Source organism: Epithele typhae (genome assembly GCF_022376455.1).
Source record: "Epithele typhae strain CBS 203.58 chromosome Unknown BXZ73scaffold_24, whole genome shotgun sequence".
NCBI lineage: Eukaryota > Fungi > Basidiomycota > Agaricomycetes > Polyporales > Epitheliaceae > Epithele > Epithele typhae.
This window is the reverse complement of record NW_025954215.1, coordinates 299,851-311,082: the sequence shown is the minus strand read 5'-3', so window position 1 is coordinate 311,082 and position 11,232 is coordinate 299,851. Positions and strand designations below refer to the sequence as shown.

The following is an 11,232-nucleotide window of genomic DNA, read 5'->3' as shown; positions in this document are numbered from 1 at the left end:
ATGCAGGGATGAGTACTAGTTGATTGGTGTTAATCGAAAGGGGGTCTCCGGCATGCAGTGTCGTCGAGGATACGAGGTAGAGGGAGCGTTGAGCAGCGGCGACGCGTCCCTCACACCAGATGGGCGTCTGCATTCTGCCGTGATTCGCCGATTCCGGCAACTGCCGTTGTGCCACTTCTGCCCGGCAGAATTGGCCGAAAACAATTCTGCCCTATACTCTAGCACTCCTCCACCGCGGACGAAATTCCCGATCAACCTACAACCTTCGTGGACAGAAAATTTAACGTTTCGCACAGGTACGCATATGACAGCTGCGGGGAAAATCTGCGTGATGGACGTCGTTCATGAACAATTGGAACGTCCCGTAAGTCCTCCGTGCGCCGCGCGTGCCGAGGTGCGGACGTGCGGCCTGCTGGGCCGGTGGTGTGCGCGCCCGCGCGCGGATCAGGCAGCGTCGGACGTGCAGGGCTGAGGGCAAAACGCCTAACGTCAATCCGAACCCGCGTCCGGACGTCTTCACCGCTCGTCCAGGGCCACAACGCGCACCCACGCGCCGGATGTCTCCTCCGCCGTTTGTGCGCGCACCCGTCGTCCACCTCCAATTGTCATGGCGATAAATCTTTCATTCGCTCTCTCCACAGCCGTACTTATCGGTGTGTGAGTGGGCGCGCGGGCGCGCTCCACCCCCGGGGGTCACATGAAGGATCCTCGCGAAAATTTCTGCAGCTGTGGGGCAGAACGGTACGTACGTACGCTGCAGATCGCCCCCGCACACGTCTGTTTCTGCGCGTGCGAGAACACGCTCTCCAGTCCCCTGCCGGACGCGTGCCGAGACAGATCGCATCTGGGACTACTACGGGGAGGCGTCGATGATCTCAAGACTCAGCGCGCTTGATCCGGAGCCCTCGACGACCGAACGGGGGCCCTGAGACCGGCACGTTATGACCTCTGCAGCGGCAGGCGAGTCCTCTCAGTCGGTGGGGCGTTATCGATCGCGCCGATGGCGCGCGATAACAGGGGCGTGCGCGGTGCGCGCACGTCCGTCCGGGGCCGTGGAGAGTAAACGAGAGCGCGCGGGGGAGGGAACGCAGATGGAGGCGCGGATGGCGGGTGCGAATGCGAATTCGGGGAGCGCGGGGTCCGAGGCGCGTGGCCGTGCGCGGGTTGCGTGGGGTTTGGGTGTGGCTGAGGGTGGGGGGGTCGACTGCACGCGCGCGTTTGTGTTGGACCGATGGCACGCGCGTGAACGAGAGAGTGTCCGCTCGCTCGCGCGCAGCGAAGGCGAACCGAAGCATGTGGGGCGCCGCGGGTCTCAATGGCGGACGCGCCGCGCGCGCGGGGGCTCGTCGACATCGACACCGTCGACTGAATGCCCCTAGGCACAACCGCGCAAGTGCTGTTCGCTCGGGCCTTCGCGATCGTCTCTACCCCGCACGGGCACCCCCGTCTTCGCCTTCGCCTTCACCTTCGTCAGCGGGGAACGTCCGCGCCCGCCGACGCCATAACGTGATCATGACGCAGGCCTGTTTCCCCGCACCGCGCCCGCCTACACTCGCGAGCTTCGCGTCCGCCCCGGGCCCGGGTGCCATCGTCGCCAGGGCCGCGGGTTCCACTTTATCTTCTGCATCTGCGCGCCCGCTGGAGCGGCTGCCGGCGCGTCCGAGCAGCCTGAGTCGCGCTGCTACAGCTCACTGCCGATGCACGCGAGATAAGATCGCTCGCGCCCGCCCGCCCGCCAAGGACATACGCTCGTGCCGTGCGTGCCGTGCGGTCTCATCCATGGCTGGCCAGTGGCCAGCGGCCACTCACCAGGCGGCTGGCGTGCGTGCGTGCATGGCCGTACGGCGGCGAGCGCTCCCGCCGACGCCAAGGACGACCGACGGGCGCCGGACGGCGGGGGGGAACGTGTTGATCGCGGAGACGGAGGCAGAGCAGAGGTCCGTGAAAGCGGGATAGAGCGAGTCGTGGTAGCACGAAACTTGCGATCGCAGCACGGACGGACGCACCGCTCGCGAGGACCTGCTTGATTGACCTCTGCGGCTCGAGACGCCTGCTGCGACAAACCGAAGAGCGCTCTCGTCCGCAGAGCGCGCGCGCGGTGCGGAGCGCTCTCGAGACCTCCGGGCTGTGTTTGTGCGCGCGCTGGGACGTGTCGCAGTCGTCGGACGGGCTCGCGCAAGAGAGAGAAGATGGGGGGTAACGGGATATTCAGAGTACTGCAGTGTGCGTGCGACGATACAGAGAGCGATGATGGGGGGAATATGTACAAGCGATAGCGGCAGATCCTCCGCCCTCCGTGGGGCACCGCACGCGGCGGCCCCTCCTCCTTCTACTCTCTCTCCGCTCGACAATATTAGGGGGTGAGGCGGCTTCTCGTACAACAACTCCGTCCGTGGGGATGCTCGAATACGGGACCGAATACGAATAGGAGAGCGTGAAGCTCGGGACGTGCTGTGCGGTGGTGATACAACTTGCAGGGGAGAACGGTGAGAGCATGGGTCGATTATGAAGAGACAGCTGCGAGGAGGGGGGCGCGTCAGCATGCTGTGTGCAGACGCTGCGAGGCGGGGCGGGGGCGGCGCGAGGGGAGGGGAGGGCGATGGGGGGACGCGGGGGGGAAAAGGAGGGGGCATGACGCGTGTGTAGCCGGTGGCTGGGGGTAGACGCGCGGAGGTGGGGCGCGGAGGAACGGAGGAGGTACTCACATAGGTCAGCTGCGAGAGCACTATGGATACAGGATCGGGGCACCGTTTACTTGAAGGGGCACGTCGGGGCGTGAGCGCCGCGCCAGCCGCAGTGGCAGCACTGGGGCGAGCCCGCGTTCGCGGGGGCGGGCTCCGAGACGACCGCGCAGGAGACGGGGGTGGACGCGATCGCGACAGTGGAAGACGGCGCGGAGCGCTGGCAGGTGTGGGCCGCGGAGGAGGAAGACGACGAGGCGTGCATGATGAGGAGGGTGGAGGTGAAGGTGGGGTGGTTGGTGGTTGGGTTGGTCGCGGAGGAAGACGCGAGGGCTGAGGTGGAGGTGGCGAGGGAGGTGAGTTGAGTGGTTGAGAGAGCTCGGAAGCGGTGGAGGAGAAGTGCTCGGGAGGGCTGAGTGCGGGGAGCGGGTTGGTGAGGGGAGACGGAGGAGTGGAGGAGCTTTTATGCATGTCCGACGACCAGCATCCGCATAGTCCGGCAACAAGGAGGGGCGTCCACTTGAATGGCGTCCCAAAGCGGTAGGTCGGCCTGGTTGCGCCTGCATAATGCGGATTGGGGTTGGCAAGGGGGAAAGGGAATTCTAAATAAATAACCAATACCAGCCGATGGCAATCGACGCCGGAAAGAGGCTAGCGAGCCCAAGATCTGACCAGGACGCTAACCAGATCTGGGCGGAGGCCACACTTACTCAGGCGCCCGCCCCGTGTCCTCTCTCGTCTCCCCGCCCCGCCCGTCGCACGCCTTGTCCGCCTGCCCCTACGTTCACCCCTTCGACCCACTCCCTCTGTGCCCCGCCGGCCGCCTGCCAAGTCTTGCACATCCGCGCCGACCTCGCGCGTGCCCGTCTGGTCTGCCACGCTCCACACCAATTTCTTTGTTCAGACGGACGAAAGCCCTCTGCCCGTCCCACCGTGTCGCAAACGGCGCGGAGCACGTTTCGAAACCACACCGCCCTCCGCGATCGCATCGCGCGCTCCATTGTCTCGCGCGCGAGGCAAGACCGCACCGGCTGGCCGTGGCCCAGTAGAGAAACGCGGGGCGGAATGGCGCGTCGTGCGCTCCGTCCGTCCGCTCGATCACCGAGGGGGAGCGTGGGGGGCAAGCGGGTGGCCCGTTGGGCGAGTGACAAAGGCACAAAGGCGTCGCACCGAGCACGGCCGTGGTTCGCGCACTGCGGCAAGCGAGCCACGTCCGGGCAGTTCCCTCCGCCGCCGCCTTCGAACACCGTCACCAGCCACGCGCGTGTTCTGCGCGCGTCCCGTGCCCCTGGTGCTTTGTGCTGTCCGCGGGAGAACGCGGGCGGGGGGAGTCAGGTGGAGGAAGAGCCCGGGGGAGATGGGTGGCACGGATGGCGCTAGGGTGGCTGGAAGTCGACGTGCGCTTCTAATTTTTCGTCTCTCGCTCGCCCGTTCGCGCACGGCGTCGTGCGAGGACGATCGCCCCACGCCCGCACTCGCCCTCGGTCGATGGGATGCCCCGCTCGGGTCGCGCGCGCGGGGATTGCCCTCCGACACCGCGGTTCCCACTGCACGCTGTCCGTGGCTGCGCGCGACGCCCCCACCCGCGTCCGGCCCGCGTCGAGGTCGCTCTTTCGCCTCCGCGGAGGACCGCACTCGGCGCGCGCGAGCTGCCTGGGGCGGGCTGGGGGGTTCCTGGGCCCCCTTCGCGCGCGCGAAGCAGCGCGACTCCCCCTTTCGCATACGTGTCCACGCCGCTGCCGGCCAATTTCGCGCACGTCGCGCTCCGCGCGTCCCGTTTACCCCCGCGGTGCGCACTGGTCCCCACCGCGGCGGGGCCCAGCCCCCGCGCACGCCCCGTTGAGCCCGCTCTGGGCTCTGCGGCGGGCCTGCGGACGCGCGCGCCGCCCTGGGGAGGATTGTCGCTCTCAGAAGCATCGTCGTCGCACTTCCGAATTCGCCTGCGCGCCCCCCCCCATGCCGTCAGTGCTCGCCAGGAACGCCCTCCGAGCACGTTCTATCCTTGACCATGACAGCTTTCCCCCGGTCCTGGCGTTCCCTCCCGACTTTTGGTCGGCTCGCGCCTGGACAGCCTCCCAGGAGGGACCACATCGAGTGCGACGTCCCGGCGGTCACGTCGCCGTCTGATGAGCTCTGCGAAATAGAAAAATATGGTTGCAGTACCCCGGCGTCCCTGCGTCCCTGCATGCGCTTGCCCCCGCGCAACGGAAGGACAGACGGACACATTCCATCGCACGGCGCTATAAAACCCTGCGCAGTGCCGCTTCGCGCGCGTCCCCGCTCGATCGCGCTGACGTCGCCGGCCACGGCTGCGCGAGCACGGGGCGTCGAGGGTGCGGCGGACGATGCGTCACGCCCTCGCGCGCGCGCAGGGCAGAACGGCGTCGGAGCGCACGCGAAGCGGTGCCCCCGCCGGCTTCTCTGACGAGCCTCGGAAACACGCCTCGACGCGCGGGACGGAGGCCCGGCCCGTGACGCGCGAGCACGCCGGCTTTCGTGGCGCCCGTCGCTCTCGTAGCTAGTCCCCGGCTTGGATCTAGCCTCTCGCCCACCCAGATATCGCGCTCCGCGACGTCACTCCCCGCCGCGGTCTGCGCCCGCGGCCGCTGGAGGACGTGCGTAGCCTCCGCGATCCGGACTCCGGCTGTGGGACCTCGACTCTCGAGACACGGGAGCCGCCCGGGCTTCGCGCACTCGAACGTGGCCCGCTCTCGCCACCCTCGACATCATCGACCGCGAGCGGGGGCTGTACAGTGCTCGTCCTATGCTGCTCTGGCCACCCCGTATCCTATAATCACGCGCCGAGTGCGCTCTGCCTGTCCTCAAGCCCAAGCTAAAGTAAGGATCTATACTCAAAGTCGTATTTCTCGACGACCAGAACAACTACCCAGTACGTATCACTCGTCGTCTCCAGATCCGATCGCGCCTCCCACCCGCGTCACCCCCCATCCACCAAGCCTGCAACAGCCCTCCAGAAGGCGTGCGCTGACCGCACACGCAGACACAGCCCCGATTATCTCGCCGAACGAGCCCGCAGACAATCACGCCCGCGGATATCAAGCACCGCCGCGCCGCGCTCAGCTTCCGTCCCCGTATGTCTCGGTATGTGCACGCTTGTTCGCCCAGGGCCGCCGCAGTGCGCGCACCCTGTTCCCGAACCGCATCGCCGTATTATCTTGCGCCGGTGTCCCCATCCAGAGATGCGCCCGTGTCGCGATGTCCGCGTCCTCGCCCCTCGGCCGCGCCCGCTCGATATGGCGTTCCCGCGCCCGCTGTGGCAGACGTCGGCCGTCCTGGCCCGGACCCGCGGCACAGCGCCGACAACACACTCGAATGGGTGCGCCTGTTGAGTGCGCCAGCGTTGCCACGGGCTGCGCGGGCGAGCGACGGGGGCGTTTGGGTTTGGAAGGCTGCTGCAGGAGTCTCTTCGCGAATGGTGCCCGGCCAGTGCCTCGGGACCGCGCGAGATTTGCCTTGCCCACTAGCTGGTTTGCGGGCTTGGCGTGCGTGGGCGGGTTCCAGCTCCCATCTAGCTATGTATGTATGCGTGCGTGGCGCGTGTGCGCCATCTGTCGTTCGCGACCCTCGTCGTTTCTGCGACTCAGGCTAATCGTGTACACCCAGGGCGCATCACCCGCCTTATAACCCAAAGCCACAGGGAAGCCCCTGGCAGGGCGGGCACGCCCGGAGCCAGAAGGCGTCGCTGCTACGTAATGTTGCGCAAATGAACTTGGTGGGGCAGCGAAGCCTGTGGAAGACGGAAGACAGAAGACGGAAGACAGAAAACGGACAGGGAGCTGCTATCCCGGCGCCTGTTCGCGGTCCCTGGCGGGCGAGCTTCTCGGGATCGCGTCCCTTTCGATGCCATGGCCCGCGAAAGCTGGCGCAGCGCGCGCAACGCAATCTAACACCGAACACCGACCATGGCCGACCGAGCGACAACGACAGCGGGCGTACCGGGCTCGCGACCGTTGTGCGGCTGCGTCCGAGGCTTCGCCGCCTCGCCGCCGGGCCTGGCGTGGGGCGCGATGGGACGTCGACGAACCTCTCGGAGGCCCAACGCCGGACGCCACCCCGGACGGCGGCAACACAGCACAGAGCCCGAGTCTACTCGTCGCCCCAGGAGCCGGCGCACCAAGCCCGCCGCGCGCGCGCGGCTCTGTTCGCATTGCGCCGCCCGTGGACTGGGCTACTGTATCTCCTTCCTTCTGAATCCCTTCCTTCTCCGCCGTTTCCCCCGCCGCACCCTGAAGCCCGCCCCACGCCCCAGCTTCCTCCACCGCTGCTCGCCAGGGCCATCGAGCGGCGGGCGACAGCTGCCGCCACGCACTCCGAATGCGAGCAGCCTCAATCCAGGCCAGCCACGGGCCAGACCAGGCCGAAGCACTCCACCCGTCCCGCGCAGGTACCCTGACTGCGCGCCCGCATTGGCAGGCGGGCCACGGGCGCGGGCGCGGGGCGGGGGCGCGGTGCGGCACCGGCGCCCTCCTCCCGAAGGCGGCTAGCGCGGCGCCCACGCTCGCTCGCGTCTTCTCCGCCTCCCGTGCCCGTGGCAGATCGCCCGGTGCGCTGCGCGGCGGGGGCCTTCGCCTTCGCCTTCGTCTTCCCGCTGCGCGCGCGACGTCCCGCGCGACGACGACGATATTGCGCGCGCCCTGGGCCCGCATTTGTGGCGGATTAGGACTTGCGGGCCCGCCCGCCCCCGCACTCCCTTCGTCGCGCTGGTCCGAGTCCCAAGGGCGCGTTCGCTGGCCCTTCTGCCGCTCGTGCCGCCGCCCCCTCTGTCTTCTCTCGCCTTCCGTGCTTCGTCTTCGCGCATCTGCGGGGACTGCGAAGCGGTCTGCCGCCCCGCCGCTGTGCGTCGCGATTGGCCCGTCCTCCTTCTCAGCCGCCGCGGATTCGTCATCCGCACCCCCCACTCATCATGCGCCCTCTCCTCGTCCTCTCCTGCGTCACCGTGAGCGGTCGGTCAGCACGCCAGTCGAGCCCCGCCTAGACCCTGTCTTTTGCCCGTGTGCAGAGATCTGGACACTTGCACTTCCGAGCGCTGCGCGGTCCCTTCGCTATATACTTCCTCCAGCAGACAAGTTCGCCCCGCCCCCTCCCACACCGCATCCGACCACGTACGCATCTCGATCCCCGATCGCCCACCATTTAATCCGCGGACGAGCACGGTGCGGCCAGCGCCCTTCGCTCCGAGCGGGTCGGGGCACGGCCCTGCAAGTGCGAGCGCCGTGCCTGGGTGCACGCAGGGGCGATCGCGCACGCGCGCGATCCCATCTCGCGTGCGCGGCGGGCGCAGTGGCCTGTGGCCAGTGCGCATTTGCCTCCGCGATGCGTTGATCACGGCCAAGCGGCTCGTTCGGGGCGCGAGCGCCCCACCAAGCAAGCCGCGCTGTTTGTGCTGACTACGCCGCGAGCCGTGACCGTCCCCGAGCCCGAGCCAGCTCAAGGATCGGGCCCGAGCGGGAACCAATATGCCTCTGTGTGTACGCTGCATTTTTCCTGCCACCTGCTCTCGAGCGGTGCATTAGCACCCGTACGTCGCCGGATGCGCACAGGGTCTGCGTGCGCGCAGGGGGTGCCGTTATTCCAGGGCCCACAATAATCGATTGTGTGCGTGCGTGCGCACGGGGGGCGCGCGGCGAGGCCATCGAGCGTCGGGATGTCGCCATGGGCTCCCGCCGCGCCGGTCGGCTTCGTCCTTGGCGTCCCGCCGCGCGGGGGAGATCGCCAAGGCGGCGTCGACGTCCCGTGCAGGTGCAGCTGCAGGTGGGCAGCGGGTCGCTCGCGGTCGTGCTTCACATTAATGATACCGGTTTCGACCCACCCATCAGCACCAGCACCAGCACTTCTCGCCCGCCCATTCGACCCGACTGGGCCGCGTGCGCCTGACACAGAGCCTCGCGCGTGCGCACTGCGACGCGCACCGCGCCGTGGCGACAGATGCGCGTTTTAGTGCGGCATTCAAAGCCAGCGAGGTATATTGCGCGATGGCGGACGCAGGCCCGCGCGCCCCACCACAACTCCCGGGGCCGTCAGCGTCGGGTGTTATGCGAGATGAGAGTGAGTCAAGCCTGACTCTCTGCGCGGCGCACGAGGCGCTGCGGGCGGGCGCCAGCGCGCGGCGGGCAGGGTCCGGGGGCACGTCTGCAGAGTGTTGAGAAGGACGGGGTTGCTTCTTCTCAACGACACGGTCTGCCCTGGCGGCAGAAGCGCGATCGTCATGCATTCATCATCGCACACTGGGTCTCGTGGCCTCGTTTACGGCAGAAAAAGCTTACACTTGACTAGCCTTCTTCGCAGAGGGCCACCGTGGTTGCATTGGGGGGACGCAGGGGATCGCACACCCTTCCTCGTCCGGACACCACACGGAGCCCACAGCGACACATGCGAGGCCACCCGCGCACGAGCGGGCTGCCAGAGCTGCCACGGCGTGCCGGTGGCCGCGGCCTCCCCGGCCGCACGTGCGCATCCCGCATCCCGGACTTCCAGCGCGCGCCGTTCTTTCTGAGCGCACTTGCCGGGTGGCTCTGACGGCGCCGTGACGGACGGCGGGACCGCGTGCTGACTCGAAGCCGTGTCCATCTCGTGCGGGCCGCGTTTACGTGTGCGCCGCCGTGGTCTGTACGTACGCATTGCACTCGCCCGAATCCCCGTCGTCCGAGCCCGCCGGTCGCTCGACTACGCGTGTGGCGCGGCTTTGAACCTCGCACTGTGCACCGAGTTCAACGCCGCCGCGAGGTTCCGAAACCCGCAGGCCGCGCGCGTTCCCCCCTCCTCTCCCACTGTCACCGTCACCGACGAGCGCACCCGCCCGACGCGTGGTGGACACGGGCCCGCTGCGACGGACGCGGGTGGCATCCTTCCCAGCCCGCGCCCGCGCCCGATCGGGGCCGCGGACCCTGCACAGGTGTCGCACACACACTCTCACATACTCTGGCCCCGTCACCGCGCGCGCTCCGGCTCCGGGACACGACGGTGGTGGGCGTACCCTCTTCGTGTGCCACACTGTGGATATCCATGATCGCGATCGCGACCGTGCACGTCGGACGGAGGCCGGGGTCGCGCGCGGCCCCCCAACCTCGCGGCGGCCGCGCGCGCGGACGGCGCAGCAACTCGAACCGATCATCGAGAGTGCGCAGGAGCCTCGAGCTGGTGCGCGCCCCAGCACAGCCTCCGGAGGTATCGACGCGCTCGTGGGGGTTCGGGTGTGGGGCTTGGAGCGTGGAGTGTGAGTCGCCGTGCGGGCTGGGAGGTAAGTGTCGACCACCAGTACTGCGAGCCCGCAGGGCGTGCGTTCGGTCGGGGAACGTGCGTGGCTGTGTCCCGGAAATACGCACGGCCGAGCACGTTTTCTTTTCGGAGTGCGGGAACGTTCGCGACGTGAGGACTCCGCACGTAAGTAAGTACGGCCGATGGCTGCGCCGGCGGAGACTGGCGTGGCTAAGTATATGAGTACGCTTGGAGCGCGCGCAGCCCCAGCCGGTGCTGCGATGGTCGGGGAGGAGGAGAAGGAGGAGGAGGCGGGTGATTATAGAGGGCTGGTAGCTGCTTCTGCGCCCCGATCGGAACTTGTCGAGCCCGTTTACTCATCGCGCCCGCCGGGAAGTGCGCACTTGTGCTATCGGAACACGACGTTCGCCCACGCTCTCCGTCTTCCCAGTGCGCTGAGACTGCGGAACGAACTTCTGGTTTGGCCAGCCGCGCCCTAGAACGACGAATGTCGGGGCATCAACACGGTGCGGGGGCGACCCTGCCCGAGAACTCGGGGTAGGGGTCCAAGAGAGTTCGGGGTTGGGATACGGGGATTCTCAATGTATTGGAATCCTCGCGCACGTTCTCGCTGCTCAATGTGCATCATGCGGTCAAGTCATGTTTGGTGTACGACGTTGGGGTGCTCCCTAACTGAATCACCAGTCGAATGGAGAAGAATACTCCGAAAGAGACCCAGGGTGTGGGATCGACCTCTTCACTCGCATTAAAACACTGGCACCTCGCCGCTGGATGTTCTGACGCGAATGTGGAGACGCCGAAGAGCAACCGAGACCTGAGGCCTGAGGTGTCGGATGCAGATGCGTATATCCAATGCGCGGCTGAATTGGACAGGGACAGTGGTACAGAGGAACTTACAAGAACAATGATACAACCAGAACCAGACGCAGGCACGGGCGATCCCGAGGAGCCACGGTGCTGCGACCGAAATGAAATCCAACTGAACCCAAATAGCCAGGGCACGGCCCGCTCACGCTCCGGAGAACCACGCCAACCACCCAAGCCCCCCTCGGATTCCCCGTTGCTGTACGTTCAGGGACCAGAAGCATCGCACGTGAGCGCGTCACGACCGGGTATGATTTGGCTCTGGCGGAAGCTATTCCGAGCTTGACGATGGCCGGGGCGAGCGATCACAGCGCCGACGACAGCATGCAACACGGGCCGTGTGGCTCTTGAAGAGGGGAACGTGGTGCCGAGAACTTGGGGGCCGGGGTTGAGGCCCCGAGAACCGCGAGCCCGAAAACACTGCTCGTGGGAGCTCAGAGCCCAGGGCAGG

At 67.3% G+C, this 11,232-nt stretch overlaps 1 protein-coding gene across 1 annotated transcript; it reads right to left on the bottom strand.

Moving 5' to 3' along the window:
* Nucleotides 1-2,751: 2,751 nt before the first annotated feature.
* BXZ73DRAFT_101464 (uncharacterized protein) lies at nucleotides 2,752-3,174 on the bottom strand (the record flags this gene model as incomplete). Its single annotated transcript, XM_048014915.1, has 2 exons — nucleotides 2,752-3,093; nucleotides 3,160-3,174. 2 exons carry the CDS (start codon nucleotides 3,172-3,174, stop codon nucleotides 2,752-2,754), a joined length of 357 nt encoding a protein of 118 aa, XP_047877896.1.
* Between the last annotated feature and the right edge of the window lie 8,058 nt (nucleotides 3,175-11,232).